The following is an 18,860-nucleotide window of genomic DNA, read 5'->3' as shown; positions in this document are numbered from 1 at the left end:
ACGAGAGCGTCTTCTTCCCATCAGAGGCCACACCGCAGTGTACCATTGTTTCGCCTTGATATTTGTTGTGGTAAAGTCTTTGGACCGTTTCTTTTGTTTCCACAAGCTTATGCTTGTTCTGGCGGTTGTGGAATTGATCAACTGTGAAAATCTTCTTGCTTAATAAATTGTTTACAGCTGACCCCAAGGTGAGGATTTTGTTGCACCTCTAGAGCCTCCTGGCTTTCATGCCCTCTGTCAGAAGGTGGTGTAGGGTCGTTGTGAGAGAGACTAATCCCAAGTTGTGCTTTATAGCCCTCCTGATGTTGGCGAGGCGATTCATCGACTTAGTGGGATCCTCCTTTATATTCTTCTCCAAAATAAACAAGACTTTCGTATCCGTCTTTAAATTATGTCCTCCACTTCGTGACATTCTGGAGAGTTCTTCTTCATTTTTTCGTCTTGGCCAATTTAAGAACCAGGCTCTTAGAACATTTAACAATGTCCTTAATCTTCATCAAACCAACTCCAGCATCTAAGTGATCTGCGATGTGCTACCTTCTTACTCATTGTTCGCACATGATGATGAAATGACGAAATGATTAGTATAGTTTATTTATGTAAAAAAGACAGTACAAACCGAATATCAAAAAATAATCATTAAGCCTTTCCATAGTAATGAGAAAATAAATATTAATTAATAGTTCTCGTTTTGCTACCCTACCTTGATTATTTTAATGTTGACAATTTTATTGTGAGGTAGCTCTAGGGCCTGTTGCAACAGTCGGGATTATTGATAACTAACAATAGAAAACAAGATGTGTACCTGTATAATTGAAATAAAATTTAATTTAACGAGAAATTGATACCATTTTTTGAGGATCCTATTACAATTCTTAAACTTTTCAAAGTTAAAGTTCAGCTCTTGTTCTCTACTCACATCTAATTAAGAAAAGTAAATATCCCTCCTTTTTTGCATCATATTATAAAAAGATATACGTCTCAATTAGTCTCCAGGCAACTCTTAGAATCCATATAGTAATATCCCACTTAATAATTAACTCCCTTTCACTTTTCAAGTAACCACAAATACTAATATTTTCATAGAATTAAAAGAGCTTAAGAAAATAATTACCATACTCCGAGTCAGAGATTCGTTGTTAATGTAACACTTACCGGGTGTTGCAGGGAACTTTGGACACTCATGTTAACTAGTATAACTCGAGGTTGAGTGAAACTATTCTAAAGTTTGAAATGGTGTCAGAAACTTCTGAGTTGTTGTTTTGTTTTTCTGTATCACATGTCACTCTCATCGTAAAAATGAGCACGTTAGGATCTTTAATGCTCCAGGACAAAATTACTCCCCCAAAAATTATGACCGGCTCAAGGTGTACATAAACACCTTCAATAGCTTTGCTGTTGTTCTCTAGCAGCAATGGCTTTTGGATTTTTTACTTTTTTGTGAAAAAAAAAAAATATTTCAAAGTTCAAATATTAAATTTTTTGAATGTTTTTTTTTCCAAAATCCACAGTTATTAAGACAAAATTAATTTTTTTTCTTAAATTTCAAAAATTAAGTTTGTAATTTTAAACAAAAAAATTGAGATACTAAATTTAAAAAAAAGTAATAGAAATATTAAATTTTTTGAAACAAAAAAATTTTAAAAGCCATAACTATTCACAGGAAATTATTTCTTTTGGAAAAAGTTTCAAAAATTTATAGTTATTAAAAAAAAATGAAATTTTTTGAAAAAAATTTCAAAAATTAAATTTTCAGTATAAAAAGTTTAAAAAAACAATTAGAATATTAAATGTTTTGTAGAAAAATTTCAAGAATTCATAGTTGTTTAGAGGAAATTAATTTTTTGGGGAAAAAAATGAAAAATGAAATTTAATCTATAATATGAAATTTTTGAAAAAAAAAAAAATTCTAGTAAGAAGCAAAAAATCTTCCAGCCCAATATCTACGGACACCCCTGTAACTTCTATTAGAAAGTTGTTGAAGGAGATGAATATTTTTAAATGAAGTTTGTAATGAGACTAATATAGTAAATTAATATTTCATGGATAGTCAATACATAAATAATGTAATTTTTGACCTTTGTAAAGAAAATTACTTATTGATTATTGTATTTTATGAACATAAATTGTTCAAATGCCCACAGTAAAATGATTATAACATGCCATCATATGTATTTTCAAGTACAATAACGTCATATCAACTTTAAACAGAGATAGGTCGGATGAAGTTGAATCCTGTTGTCTCTTGTGGAATACAGAATTCCATCATTTTTGAGATGGATAATCAAATAAAATGACGTTATACGAAGTTTGAACGAAGATAACTTGGATTAATTTTGATCCTTATATGTATCCAGTATTTGTTCTAGAACTTATCGTGTACTTTTAGTTTTTTTTGTTTTTTTTTGAAAAAAAGTCTTGCATAATATTTGAGACTGAAAAAAATCGGTCCACAAAGTGAGGCCGAATCCAAATTGGTCTACAAAAAGACACCAAAAAAATCAGTCACGGTCTGGACCGAAAAATTGGTCCAAATTGCTCTAGAAAAAATCACTTAAGACCGAACCAAAAAAAAAAAAAAAAAAAAAAAATTGGTGCTGGACCTAGTCTCAACACTAGTGATTAGATATTAACCATTAACCAAGCAATTCGGATCTATAAAAATAAAATATTACATCAATTAATAGTTTGTATTAAAAATAACCGATTTTGTAATATAGTGTAGGCGATATGAGTAGTGATAGGACGATTAATCGGAATCATTAATCAGAGAATTGGGTGTTGTTCTGGAATTGGGATCAACATGAAAAAGATGTTTAATTTTCGATATCGATTCATATTTATAATATGTATTTAAATATTTATTACTTTTCGAAGCTATGAAAAAAAAAAAATATATATAGCCCTCACCAAAATAACTTTCTATTTTGGCATGTATTTTTGGAAATAAAATTTATCGTGAATTTAATTTTTGAATAATTAAATCATTTTTTTTTAGAACAGCTGGGGATATTTCCAATTATTTTTAAAATAAAAATTGGATAACTGTAGTAGATTGTAGAAATTTTTCTCCAAAAAATTTAATTTGGTGCAAACAACTTTGATTTTTGAATTTGTTTTCCGACAAAATTTTATTTTTGTAAATTGTTGAGGATCATAGAAAATATTTTGAATATTAAATTGTATATTCAAAAAAAAAAAAATTTTAAAAAATTGAATATTTGAAATTTTTATCCCAAAAAATTAAATTTTTCAAATTTTTTTCAAAAATTGGATTAAAAAAAAAAAAAAATCTAATAAACCAAGACCCCCATAATATATAATCATGTGGATAGCAAAATTGTATATTTTAACTAATATTTAAAATTTTTAATAATCAAAATCGGAAATTTTGCCAGAATTGCATAAAAAACGGCATCGTGATTTTTTAAAAAAATCGTTTCATCACCAGTTTTGAGACCTAAAAATTGTAATCTCTACAATTTTCTTACATACAATTTGAAACCTTTACAAAATTGAAACTTTTACACAACTTATAAACTAAAAAAGAGGAAAGTTTTCTCCTTGAATGTGAAGAGAGCAACAACACTTGTCAACCAAAGTTATGAAATAATTATAAATTGGATTGATAAGATAAATCAACATTTTTTTTCTTCTAAAATATGTCGGATGGAGTTGCATTGATTATATAAAAGTAAACATAAAAGCAGAGCGTGGCAGCCTACCATTTTTTTAAATCTCGTATAACATCCGTTTAACTAGTACCTTTGAAGTGATAGTTTGTATCTAATTATCTCTCAACTTTCTTCCGAGTTTGTGAAAAAGTTTATTTTTTGTTTATTTCTAGTCATTTTAGCATCCAAAATATTTTTTTATTTGAAATGAAGAATAAGGAAAAATAAGATCGAAATTTAACATAAAAATTAGAAGACTTTGCTACAAACAAAAAATACTCAGATGTTGAAACTCTTACTGATTCTTTGGGTCCCCACTCTGTAATGTTGAGTTTATAGATAGAAAGAAAAACACCAGTTGTTACAAATTCCTTGATAAACAATTTAAATTCAGTCTTCTCATTTATCGTTAAAGCAAAAACTTTCTTGGATCACTTTAAGCATTCCATCTTTAACTCTCCCTTCAAAGAGTTAAACCTTCAAATTTCCTTTACTTCTTATTATCAGTTATTGAGTATTGTTTATTATTGACACTAACAATCTCCTGATGGAATAAAACAGAGGAAAGAAATACCGATTGCGGGCGTCCTCACCCTACGCATCTAGTCTCAAATCTTTAGTTGGTGGAAATATTAGTTTAAAAACTTGAGCATTTATAAGAAAAATATTTCTTATCTTATTGAAACTTTAGAATGATATTATTTCTCTTCTTAAGATAAGTTCACTGAAGTGACGACACAGTAATTTTGAGCGAAAAACTTCTCCCCTTTTATTGTTACTATTATTCAATCCATCTTATCAGGAATGGTTCCTTCTATTTTTTGACAAAACATCTACTTGCTCAATAATTTCGATTTTAATCTTCGAATCAGTAGGATTTGCTCACAATTTCGAACCATATCATTATAAGGAAATTAAACTCAATTACTTTATATAATTAACATAGTGGGCTCTTCAGAAGTCTTCCTACTTTTTGTGACTGAACAAATCATGTTCATGATAGAGATCTTGATAAAGTTTGACAGGTTTTTTGCAAATACTAATTGTGATTTGAGATATTTCAATAGAATTTAATCAATGTCAGTGCCATTGGCTTCAATGGCACGCTCCAGGTGTCTCAATTACATCTTGCACACGGTAATGGCGTACTTCTTTCTCATGGACATCCAGAATTTGTTCATTGAGGTGTTGAGGCTATTAATATTGTTTTGATGATTTATGCAGGCATTGGACTTTCCCCATATCACCATATGCTGGATGTTTGTGGTTGAGACCTTTCTGAAGTGATAGTGAGCCTTGTTGAAGAAAATGACTTTATCATTCTGCATATTGATCAATGGATTGACAGTAAATGTCTTCTCATCAGAGAAGATGATAATTCATCCACCATTGTTCTTCAAACTGTTCAAAAGGCACCTACTTCATGCAGCTGTATAGCTAGAAGAGGCTTTTTCACATGTTTTAGAGACTTGCCACCAGCATTTTTGACAGGTCTGGCACTGTTGACACTGAAACCTTCTTCTTCTTGACAAAAGTCGTTATTTTCATCTTTGGATTGAACTTGAAGGCTGCATCCATGTCCTTTGATCTTAATTTGTCTAGTCTTCCACTCTGTGCTCGGTCATTGAGGTCTTCATTATCCCTCAGCATTTTTTGGAAGTTAAACACGGTTCTCCTAGAAACATTAGTGATCTTGGTCACCTCAGCAATGAGCCGGCACATTGTAAATTATTTTCTCTTTCATGATATTGAACGACTTATTTTTGTTTAAAACATCCGTAGTAATCGTTGGCTGATATACTGAATTTTCCAAAACTGTGTGGAACTTTACAATCCGTTTACTAGAAACCTCATAATAACATATTAAAATGAGTGCAAAGACTTTTGAAAAGCCCGGTAGTAGAGAGAAACAAAAATTAATAATTCCCGATTAATAATTATATATAAATTAAATTATGATTCTTGCCAGTGAATTAAAGGAATCTTTTCGTCACTTCTATTTACATACATACAAAAAGCATTATATACATTAAGAGTACTCGCATTTTCATGAAATATATACTTTGAAATAAACTATCATCTTTAGTATTACTAGGTGGCTAAGAAAAATATAACATTTATCAGATGAGGGCTATGGGTAATTATTTAATTACATCTATCTCATGCATTCATACATCATATATTCATTCTATTATATAATTGTAATATTATATGCTTTGTAAAATTTGGAAAGAGCCTAAATAAATATACCCGTATCTTAAAAACTTTCCTAGATAAAAATATCATTTAAAATACATAGATTTACGCTTGGGCTCTTTACTAATGTACATATACTAATAGTCTATCCAAATACTTCAAAAACATTACTTTTATAACTAAATCCATTTACAATTTCTGTATTTTTATTTGAGTATATTTGATGCGTATAACTTGAGTCACGTTAACTTGATGGAAATTGACTAAATTCCATAACTATACATATTACACAATAATAAATAACGCATGAGCTGAAAAGTCCGGGGATTCTTAATATAGAAAACAAATTTTATTCCCTTCAAAATTGCATTTTTTTAGAACTATTATTATTATATTTTAATTCATTTTATGGAACGGAGTCCGTATAACACTTTTTTCAAGCCATTTTAAGTATTTTCTCCCATCAGGAAAAAGTGTAAAATTAAAACACGATTTTTTATTGATCCATTGTTTTGAAAATCACAAAAGTAGCCTCACATTTATCACCATAAGTCACAAACTAAAGAACAGATTGTCTTTTGAAGGTAGATACTAGCTGAAAATGAAGTGAATTAAAAAAAATATATAGTGCAATCTATGTGTGAAGCCCTTGACTTAGAGCCCATCTGTTATCGTTATGACTCTTTTACATACTGATTCCTTATGAAGGCACCGATTGCTACTTAATTACGAATATTTTTAAACATATGTATCTGGAGATTAAGTCGTTAGGTCGTTTCAAAGTCAGAGAGATGGCACTAGTGGTACCTATTGAGGTATGTTTAGTTAGTAGAATCCCTTGGGAAAATAAACACAAACTTTCAGCCGGATCAGTCAATTTCTTTCTGTTTGGCATTCGTTTGAATCGGCAGAAAAGATTATGGGGACTGTCTTTTGGATTCACAAGGAATAATCCTGAGCGACTTTATGGAAAAGGGTAAAAATATTACAGGTGCATATTATTCATTGTTATTGGATCGTTTGAGAACCGAGCTTCAGGAAAAAAGTATCTTTCGATCACGGCAATACGCACGTTCACACTTCAGCAGTTGTGTTCGTAAAATTAATGGGAAAAGGGTCCCAAGGGTTCAAATCCCTCTTATTGTCCAGACTTGTCTCGCTGGAATCCTATTTCTTCCCCAATTTGAAGAAATGGCGGGGAGAAAAAAGATTTTATTCGAACAAAGAGATGATTTCAGAAACAAATGGCTATTCTTCGTTCTTGATCAAATCCTATTATTCGGAAGGGATTAACAAACTAGACCCATGTACGCCCTAAACAGGGTTTTTTATTTTCCAAAGCTGTTATCAATATCATTAACTCTTGAAAAAAGAATATTTGAGTATTATGTAATCAATTTTGAGCCTATAACAATCACATATAGCACCGAATTTAGAATTGATCGGAATTAAAATCCTTATTGTATTTCAAAAAAATAATTATTTATTTATGTTTTGTTTTTAAATTGGTGAAAATCGAAGAGATATTGGACTTTTGATAAGACATTCCAAATCTTTTTAATTCAAAGTAATTAGCTGAATGATCTCCCTTATAATAATTTAGCCTTCTTTACTGAACTGGGATTATCTGCACGCCAATTTCGATAAAATTGCTGTAAATAGATTTTAATGCTGGAAACAGCAAATAAATGCTCCTGAAATATCTTTCAAAAGAAATGCAAGTTAATATTTTTTGCAGAGATGTATTTCCTTGGAAATATTCGCAAATTTTGTTCACTTTTATGTCGCTGTTTTGCTTGGTCTAATTCCCCCTTTTCAATATAAGGTATATGAATTGCTAGAAATGTAAGCTCATCTGTTATCCCATAAATCACAATCAATCTCATCAAAATTAATGAGCACATTTTTAGTACCAAAAGTTCTTTAAAAGTAATAAATGAATTTCTATGAATAAAAGTTTTTATTTTAAATGAAATTATATTTTTTCAACTACAACAATAAGAAATATTATTGTGGTGATGCCCAAATCTGATCTTAATATGATTAATGGGCGTCATTTTGACTCCATGGCAACTGTTTATTAATAAATAAAATTTCCTTATTATTTAAATTAACGTTGAACCCTTCCTCAAAAAGAGGATGTTGACTAACAGGGTTTATAAATGAATAATTTCCTTTTTATAATAACATCTTTAAAATTTGATTAGACAAAACGTTTGCAAGACTGGAAGTTCATGGATAAGACATTTGCATGTTTTTTCTGTTCAATGATTCATTTATTATATATTTACAACCATATCCATGCACTTTCTGAGCCTACAAATTGTCAAACGGCTCTAATCAAGGATTCCAAAATTCTTGGATATAACATGATACTCTGTCATGAAAATCGTCTGTATAATGGGGATTTAAAGAAGAGACAGCCCGAGAGTCAATATGGTAACCACGACAACTTTAAGAATGTTTGAGAGGAGATCACCTACAATCAGCTGTGACAAGGGATGAGGAGGCAGAATGAAATAAACAAGGACATTGGAAGAATTATTCCGATGTTGATCCCCAATTACGTTCAGAGTCCAACAAGAGCTGACAATTGTAACTAGTGTTGTTTTGGTCCTTTTTTAGGACGGTGAACTGCAGTCAGTCCCATTTCAGTCCTTACAGAAGGTATTATCGATCCCTCTTGACGTCAATGGGGGTGTTTTCCTTTTTGGTTAAAATTCTGTTATATAATACAATAAATTATATAGTTATTAATATATTCGTATTATATATTATTACAATGAAAAATACATATTTCACATATCTTATTTGTCGTAATAAACCATCAATATTTTACGGAAATATTTCAAGGACCGCCAGTGAAGGAGCAGTTACAGGGACCGACGGTCATAAGACTGGACTGTATCGAGTAAATAAGGATCAACACAGCAATCATTCTCACTCCAGAGCACATCCTTTTATGTGCACACACGAATGTTCAATTAAATTTCAAATATAATTAAATCTATTTAGGGAAGAATGTTTATTTATCAGGAACCAAACTATAATGACAACTGCTCAGGGGAAAAAAATCATTCTTCAGATTAACAATTAAAAAAAAAAACAGGTTAACTAAAGAATTCACACGATTTACATAACTAATGATACTTATGGCGTGAAAGGGTTAAACATCTTTGTTCCCCCTTGTTTACACCATTCTAACGCTAAAGATTTTTTTTTTTGGCTAAACCCTTTGTTAATGAATAACTATTTAAGTACATGATAAACAGTTAAACGATTTTACAAATACATAATTTAAGTTTGTATAATTATTTTATCTATTCCATTCATTTTGCACTCATACACATTAACTAAAATGCTAAAAATCCTTATATGAATATAAAGGATCGAGAACAAACAAATCCTTATTTCAAAATAATATTTACAACATGAGTTTGGAGTTTTAGCAAGATATTATCTGTAATTCTTATTGTAAAAACAATAGTTTTTTCTTCTTCATACAAATACCCGTTAAATATTCATTAGTTCATGTGAATTTTGTAAGTCAAAATAGTACCCATCATTTTTTTGACGAGGTTGCGTGTATAATAAAAAATAATAACTAGAATATTAAATTTTTGTAGCTACCGTTCTACGTCTTAGTCCAGGAATTCTCAACCTTTTTTTAGTAACATACCTCTTGTAAAATATTTATTTAACCCAAGTATCCCATTACCAGGACAAAGCAATTTTAGATTCAGTGATGTAGCATTTATAAAATATTCTTTCAAAATATCAAGTATCCCCTGGAATGCCTCCAAGAAACCTAAGGGTACGTTTACCCCCATTTTTGAATCACTGCCTTAATCTTCACATTGAAAAAATGGTATAATCCTACAGAGCAATAGAAAACAAAAAAAAACCACGACTTTTAAGCAAAATAGTTAATACAACTTACTAAACCTCAATTAGAAATGGCTAAATGTACGAATCAATTATAAGCAAGCCGCTATCAAGATAAATAAAGAATTGAATTGAGGAGGTTTGCCGACAAAGGTTCAAGGAAAATGCATTGTTAATGTGCTGTTGTTTTTTCCCTTTTTTTTAAATAAGAAAAGATAAAATAATATTAATTTTAATCCACCGGAACAATTTTATAGATACAACGCAACCTCCAATCTATAAAATGTATTAGATTTTTTTTGGTTAGGATGAAAAAAATTTATTGGATAATAAGATCAATAAAATTTTATTTAATATTTATTTTATTAAAAAAAAGATCATTCGGACAAATTATGAGGCAGAGCAAAAACTTTAATATTTGAAATTTTTTGTTAATAGATATGGATTTTTAAGTTGTTTTTTTTGAAGTTTTATTACAAAATATATATTTTTTTGAATATTTTCCAAAAATTTTGAATTTTCCAAATTTTTTTCCAAAAAATTAATATTTCAAATATAATTTTTCAAATTTTTTTTTGAAACAGTCGTAGATTTTTGGAATTTTTTTTTTTAAATTCCAAAAATCAAGCCCTCAAGAAATAAAATTATGCAGCACTTATTTTCAGTTTCTCAAAGTACAGGAATACAATTCCATATTGATCTCATGCCGTATATTCTCGTATATATTGGGCATCTTATTATTTATATGAAAAAAATATGGGATTGGAGACGCCTAACTGCTTGGAGTGACCGAATAGATATTCGTGGATCACATTCAAGAGTCATTTTCTCGACTTGTACGTAAGCTAGAAAGGTCAGGTTTGTTTTGTTTTTGTAATTAATAGTTTATAATTTAATGCATCGAAATATGAATTAATTTCAATCACTCAACCTTAATTAATTATTGAACTAGTAAGTGTTCAGATTTCAATGGACTTCCTGGTAAGACAATGATAGAAATATTATCAATCTTATAGCAAATTTTTTGAGAGTGGAAGTAAACTAATCCCTCTCTCAACACTATCCCATAGACCCACATTCCCAGGGCCAACAGACTATTTAATGGTTTCTAAAAAATATAATTAATGTAGAATCTACGTATTTTTATTTGAAAGATGAATTATTTTTTAATATTTAATTAATATTACAAACATAAAAATGTCAAGGAGTTGAACAAGGCTCTTGAATTATTATAATTAATTATTGTCAAATCTATACATAATTTAGGAGTAATGGTCTATAAAAAAAAATGTATTTAGCCTTGCTTGAGTTAATTATGAGACCCAAGACGTACTCTCGTCAGTACACACTATATTGCCCCTGCATATTAATAAATATCATTTGTCACAAAAAAGTACATAATTAAAAAGGAAAGCAAAAATTAAGGGCGAAACATTAACAATTAAATATTCACAAGTTAACAAAAGATATCACGTTTGACCTTAATAAGATACTATAAAAGGTTTTCATGTGACGTAAGCATAGTTGATATCGGCCTTATTGGGCCTAAACAACCAAATTTTATAATAGTAAAAACTCTTTTTTCATTAATATTGGGAAAAATATAAAGAAATTTCTGTCTATCAAATATTTATACCTCTATTGACTAGTTTTATTATATATCCGACACTGCAATATATTAAATATATATGTTATTAACTAGTTTAGAATATTATTTTCATATTTTAAATAAAAATTTACTATTACAATGGAAATAATTAGATTATTTATCTAATTATCCCACTTTTCACATCAATAAAAAAATTGAATAGTATTCTTTCCCGCTGAGGTAAACCCACATTTATTATTTTTATTTAAGCCGTAAAACACGAAAATGGCCGTCAAAACATTCAGCTTCAATAGGTTTGGCCTTTAGAAACTGTTTTAAAAATTAACATTTGTTTAGTATAACTACGATACAATGCCATAATTCGACATGAAATTTAAAAGGTAATAACAATTGATTAATACATTCTATCATTCGAAATGTAAATTATTTGTTAAGTTATCTTGAATACAGTTACCCTAAAATATGTCTAAAAATACAATAATTACGTAAAATAAAGGATTGTATCTAAAAAAAGTAAATTTTTTTTTCTCCATTTGCTTTAGATTATAGTAATATCTGAAGAATAAAACTTTATTACAAATTCAAAACATTTGCTGCCAAAAAAAAGTTTTTTTTTTTTTTTTTTTCAGTTTAACTTTCAATTTCCTTATAGAATATTTAATAAATAAGTAATATTCGGTTGTGTGAATAAAAAATTTCAAAATTAAATAGAATTAACTCGATTATTTGACGAATTGTAAAAAGTAATTATTATTATAGAGGCAAAGAGATTGCCCCAAAATTTAATTATATTTCATATCCAATATATTTGATTAATATTTATTACAGATGAAGTAATCCAATTGACTGATTTATATTTAATTTCAAAACTTTTCCGGCAAACTTTTATATTTTTGATTATTATATATGTTATATTTAATAGGAAAGTTGAAAGTAAAACTGAAAAAAAATTAATAAAATCTTTGGAAGTTGTAATATATATTTAGGTTTTTTTTTAGTTTTAGCTATAATATAAAGCAACTCCAAAAAATATTAGCATCCAAATAGTATCATTTTTGACAAATTTATGATTCCATTCTACATGCAAATCCAGTAAAGAGTACTAATTGTGTTGTTCAGTCTTTATTTATTCACTCCAATCCAGACTTAGGACTGATCATTAAGACTGTCGGTACTAAAACTGTTTGAGTGACGTCATCAAGTACCGAACTTTAGAAGTGATATGCAGGACTGAACTGGATGAGGCTCAAGTCCTAAATAACGACTGACACAATACTATCCAAATCCATGTGAGGCCAAAAAATCGGTCCACAATTTGAAGTAGATTAAGTTTCCTTCCACGATCTAAGAAAGGGATATCAATTAACAGATCTGTAGAAATCGATTAAGAAAGCACACTTAAGACTTAAACAAAAAAAAAAAAAGGTCTTGCACAAAGTATCAACTCTACCAGGTGGTCCATTAAATTCTAAACCTTTTTAATTTTAAACTTCAACAAGATATAATTTATAAATTTAACAATAGAATTTCATGAAAATATGTCTCTGGCCTCTCTAAATCATTAATGTAGCACCCAGTAGAGGCAATGATGGCTTCTGGGTGGCATCAGAATGCCTAACACCCTCTGTGGATGTAGCCCTTTGTCATAGTATCCAAGTGCTGGCTTGCAGTGAATTGGACAGAGTAGGGTGTTGGCTTCAGGAGTGTAGGTGGGCCAAAAGTGTCAAAAAAGAGTTCAAAAGAGCCTCAAAAGACACATTCTAAAGATTATTGCAAAAGAGGAGTGGGTTTCTTTCTTTGCTGGTTTCGAAAGTGGCCTTTCCAACCTCACAAGGCTTTTTCCACCCACTTTTTTGATAGCTTTCTGGACAATCTGGTGTGAAACCCCAAGATGTCTTGTATGGGCCCTCATGGACTTGATGTGATTGACCTAGGCTGTTTTCTTTAACTCCCCTGGGACAAGTTTGGCCTTTTTGACAGAGCCTATCTCCCTCTCCAACGTGATGACGACGTAGACGGTGATTCTGGAAACGCCCAACTGATTGGAGTCTTTCTTCAGGGGTTTTCCAGCGTCAAGGAGTGTGTTAATGGAAATTTGTCAATTACGTTCAAGTTTCATTTTCGCGACTTGTACGTATGCTAGAGAGCTCGATTTGTTTTGTTTTGTAAATAATTGTTTATACTTTAAAATATCGAAATATGAATTAATTTAAATCACTCAACCTTCATTAATGATTGTAGTAGTAAGTGTTCATATTTCAATGGACCATCCAGTAATGTCTTTACTCTAACAAAATCATTTTTAAGAAAGATACGATATTACAATAAATAGGTAGACACAAGTGTCTACCTAATGTGACCAAATTTTGATTTACCCCAAAAAGAACACTTGGCCCATTTGTGACAGTTTTATAGGGGGGAGGTTTTTATTTATTTATTCTATTTCAAAAAATAAATAAATTTTTACTCATGTTTAAAAGATATAGAAAATAATTTTGCGCTTTCCTTATTTCTAATTTGACTTTAATATCATTTCTACAAGTCTTACAGGGAAAGTGCATTTGAGGAGTTGTGTAATTATGTATTCGTGAGAAATTATATCGAAGACTCCGAGGAAATCAATGGCTAGAGTTGACTGGTTACTATTTTATTGGTGTGTGTCTCTTCTATTGCGCCTTGTATTGATTTCAGAATGTTATCTGCCTTACGACCTTTTATAAACCATTTCTAATTTGTTGTCTGAGTAAACTTTGGTTTAAAATCACCATTAATGCTTTTATTCCAGTTTGTAATTGTCCTTCTTGTGGATTCGAATGACAATTCCTTTATATATAAGCTCTTGGACATATCTCTTCTAGAAGATATCTTTATACACCGATTCTAGTATTTATTCTAGCGATAATTAGAACGTGGACATCTATTCAAATTGTCGAATGAAGTTCTAACCATAAACGTAAACTAAAATTTCCTTCTTTTTCTTTAAAGGTTCACAAAAAATGATAATCTTCATTGAAAACAAAATGTCATTTTTTCTAAAATTTAATTAAAAATTGATGAAGATCTGGATCAAGGCCGATTTTTGTGAATTTTACTACGAATTATTAAAAACCCAAAGAGTCTCAGACCGGGATAGGATTTTGAGATATAAACCCAACACTATTATACATTTTTATAAAAAAATTACATAGTGTGAGCTCATTCAAGTATGTAAATGTAAAGAAACAGGTTTGAATCTTAAAAACTAGACACCAAGCTCCTCCCTAAAAAAATCGTTCTTTAGGTAGATACGATATTATAATATATAGATTGGTATAGAATATCTAAGATACACATAATTTGATTTCCAAAAAAAAAGAAAAAGAAAAAAAGGAGATATGTTCGGATCAGTGACGGTTTTAAGGTAGAGGGATTTGATATACTAACATTTTGATATGAATATAATTTAAGAATATGAACCTCCAAATTGATAAACTTTAGGTCGCTTTTTGTTGGAGCAACGGGCATAGTAGAACTATGCCCGTTGCTCCATGGAACTGTCCCTATTGTCTGTATCGTTGTTCGTGGATTATGTAGAGCATGATTTCTTAATTCTCATTGGCCCCTTGGCTCGAAACTCGAAACTCTCCCAAAAATAGACGTAAAGACTGAACGACAAACGATACCGACAATTTTACCTTTGGTTTGTTAATGATATTATAAAAATTGGTTCTTTTCCTATTTTAATTTGACTTTATTTTTAAACCAAATTGAAATCTGCTTAAACCACAAAAAACTGGGGCTATCAAGAACTTTTTAAATAAAATAAATATGTATAGGCGGAGTTTGCAGGAGGGGCAGGCTGCATTATTTGGTCGAAGGATCTTTTCTTTATAAACTACGTTGCTCATTAATTTTATTCTTCTAGAGCAATAATATTTTCAAGTCCAAAACAAAACAAAAATCTTTTTTTTTTTTTTTTTGGGGGGTGCTACATCACCTCCATCCCACCCCTCGAATACGCACCCAAACGGAGGCCTAATTTATTTCCCAGTTTGGTATTAAGTGGACTTTTCTAGACCAATGTGAGCCAATATTTAGAATGTCGAGTGAAGTTCAAATCATAGACGAAAATTTGCATGGACCGAAAACCAATGTCAGTTGTTTTAAAGGCTAACATTTTTATTTTTTATTTTCTCTTTTCCACAAAAATGATTATTCTTTCCTCCAATTTCGTTTCTTAAAAAAATGACGTAAATTTTACAAGGAGACCAAATGTGTTTCAATTACAATGGTCTCAAAATGTTCTAGGATTCGCAGACTGAGACTCAACACTATACGGTAATTTCATGTGATCTCATTCAATTATTTTCTAGATGGAGAGAAACTGCTTCGAGTGACAATAGATAGGTACAATATAAATGCTATGTCATCATAAAATGATAAAAGCCTTTTTGTTATTAAGTGAAAGAAGTAAACATTTACCTGTCATGTTGGTCAGAGAATTGCTGCTTTTTTCATATCATCACAAAAATAAAATAAAGCAATGCACTCCACGACCCTTAGTGCATGAAATGTGTGTAAGCCTTGTAGCTGCTATTAATATATAAAGTCACAATTATTTGACACTTTTAATTGGAGGATGGGAATACTTCTGCTGTCAAACATTTTAATTCACTATAGTAGTATGTAGAATATACTCGTACTAGAACGACGTGAAAGAGTAAAAAAAAAAAAAAAAAAGGAAAAACTGGGAGATACAGACACAAAGCATTTTCTCCGAATGGCGCGGCTCCTTTTTTTATTCTTCCTTTCTGTCTTTAATGTTCTAATAATTCATAATATGTTTTGCTCCTTTTTCCTCTAAGGGAAATCATATTTTCTACTCTGTACAGATTTTGTTCATTATTATCACGTGGTATTAGCTAACATTATGTAAAAATCACCGGGTGCTATCCACTCATTTTTCGCTAGCCCACTAAATACTAGTCTACTAATTGGCCTACCCATTCCGCTATTGCCAATTCTGCTTATTTTCTATCCTCGCCAGTCCCTTACATTAATCAAACTGTAGAGGGAACATTTGTGTAAGGAAAAAAAACAGTTTTAAGATTAAAAAGAAGAAAAAAATCCCGATTATTGCGTGTGCTCTTTCTTATTTTAGTTCAGTATTTAATAGGTTGTCATCCTGCTTACTTCTCCCTCTCAAATCAGAATTCGACCCTATCTTTGATGTCATTTGATTTAAAAATGCATAATAAAATTATCATATTTATGATTTTAAATATAGTTATACAATTTTCCCTGCATATCTATTTTGTGTAAGACTGCTGTTGCCCCTCCCATGAGTATGGTCAAGCTAGTCGATTTGCGACTAGATTTTGCAACATTTGCTAGAATCTGCCCGTTTTTCTTTTCTTTCACTTTGTGGTTGTTGGAGTTCTTGAAGTTTAATAAACAGGGTTGAACGTTGCTCTCTCACGCACGAAATACTTGACAGAAAAGTCATTATTAATATGGGATTGACTATGACGTTGTATATATAATGTATTGCCTATTAGGTATATAGATATAATCTACTATTATAAGCATACGGTATTTATTTGAAAAACGGTGACAGGTACATACTTTAGTCATAAAATAAAAGTTGTTCAGAATTATGAGTTACGTACCCAAGGTCATGTCTCATTCTATTCCCATTGGGAATTGTCTTAATATGTTTTTGACCGTGTTTTATATAATAAAGTCAATTAACGACCCTATTGCATTAAAGTCGAGACACCATTTTGGGGTAAACCCCACAGTTTAGGATATGAATGGTGGGCAATGCTGCTAGGCAAAAGGGAACCAGGTTTGAAGAGAAACCCTTATGTACTCAAAAGACTCAACAATTCCGTATGGAGTGATGTAAGAGTTTTCTTAATGACCTCAAACATTATGGCGACCATTCTTGTTCTGATGAATAATTCACGGAATGATAGTTACTTCACGAATAAATCATCTATAATTAATAATCGAAATATATGGTAATACAAAAATAAAATAGGCGTATATAATATATTTTAAGATTTGGGGTCATTTCTAAATTACTTGTTCTAAAATATTTGAAAGGTTGGAAACTACTAATGTAAAAGGTTCTCCTCTGTATAGAAGTTATTCATTTTCTTCTCCAAAATCATCTAACAGGCATCTGATATGAACATGGGTCTCAATTCAATAGACCCACAAGTCTCGATCCCGCCTTCTCCTTTGACTCTTACAAAATCCCCTCTCTATATATTAATAATCTTACTGCGTTATGAGAAATGAAAAATATTGTATGCTATAAAATACTTTTCGACTAATTGAGATGAAACATTAAAGATCACTGGTGAAATTTCCTTATGACTGGAGTATGTGGCTTCCATTTTGAACATTGTGGTTCTTAATAAGATATTTAAAGCTGCTTTTATTGATGATTGATGATGCGTGAGAAGTGTAATATATAGCGTGGAAACGTGTGATTGATGGGAATCTTCTCATAAAAAAATGAGAAGAATGATTTTAAATGAAGGATTTAGAGTGCTTCAAGTGAAATAAATGCAAAAATTGAACATTGAACCAATTTTTAACTACATCAAGTACTTTGAAGAAGACACACAAAGTAAAAAATCCACATAGAGTCAACTTTTTTCATTTTTTTTTTGTATCATCTTCATAAGAATTCCCAAAAGGATTTTTCTTTTTTATAGGCACGAGTACAAACCGTACAAATGGTTCATCATATCTATATGTAAGAAGAACAACAATTTATGATATTAATACAATGACTGATTGTTGTCCTTTAAAGGGAGCAAGTAGCAACTATTAAAATCTAGGGTAATTAAAACGGTTATGAGTAAATTTTGAAAAGTAATAATGATAAGATTAGTTATTATATATATGTTAAATCAACTTTACAAATTGCCTACATATAATATTTGATATTCCAAATTGCAGGTAATTTAATAAAACATGATGAAAAATGCATATTTAATACTGGCTTTCTTTGCATTAAATGAAGAAAATCCATTGGAATGGGCTTCAACAATCTCTTAGTGTTTATAACATCTACATGTCTATGGGTAAATGCCAAGAGCCATAAGGTTCTTATGAAACAGACAATCCATAATAACTTTAATTTAAATGTGGTACTTCCATGTTTGATTCGGAAACAATATAGACTTTAAATGAAAGTACAGGGGGGTACATTGAAATATGAAAACTTACTCATTCAATAGTTAATGAAGGTTGAGTGGTTTAAATTAATCCATATTTCGATATATAATAAAGATTGAAAAATAACTTACAAATCAAAACAAACTCTCTACCTTACGTACAAGTATGAAAAAAGGACATGTAAACGTGATCGATGAATTTCCCTTTGCAACTCTGGAGGAGTTAAAGAAAATAGCACAGGCCTATTCCTTCAAGTTCATGAGGGCCCAAGCAAGAGATTTCGGGGTTTATTACTAGACTGTCCAAAGAGCAATAAAAAAAGT

The 18,860-nt window shown here is 30.3% G+C and overlaps 1 protein-coding gene across 2 annotated transcripts in view; it reads right to left on the bottom strand.

Annotated features, from left to right (window-relative positions):
* The window catches only part of LOC121128356 (TBC1 domain family member 2B), a 263,354-nt gene extending 247,289 nt beyond the window's left edge, over positions 1 to 16,065 (bottom strand). For both annotated transcript variants that reach the window (XM_071892911.1, XM_071892913.1), the window contains exon 1: positions 15,826 to 16,065. In XM_071892911.1, coding sequence (XP_071749012.1) covers positions 15,826 to 15,832 — 7 coding nt within the window. In that variant the 5' untranslated portion in view covers positions 15,833 to 16,065. The remainder of the gene's footprint in view (positions 1 to 15,825) is intronic.
* Between the last annotated feature and the right edge of the window lie 2,795 nt (positions 16,066 to 18,860).

This window comes from Lepeophtheirus salmonis, chromosome 13 (genome assembly GCF_016086655.4).
Source record: "Lepeophtheirus salmonis chromosome 13, UVic_Lsal_1.4, whole genome shotgun sequence".
Lineage (NCBI taxonomy): Eukaryota > Metazoa > Arthropoda > Copepoda > Siphonostomatoida > Caligidae > Lepeophtheirus > Lepeophtheirus salmonis.
The sequence above is the reverse complement of the archived record's forward strand: the minus strand, read 5'-3'. Positions and strand labels throughout refer to the sequence as shown.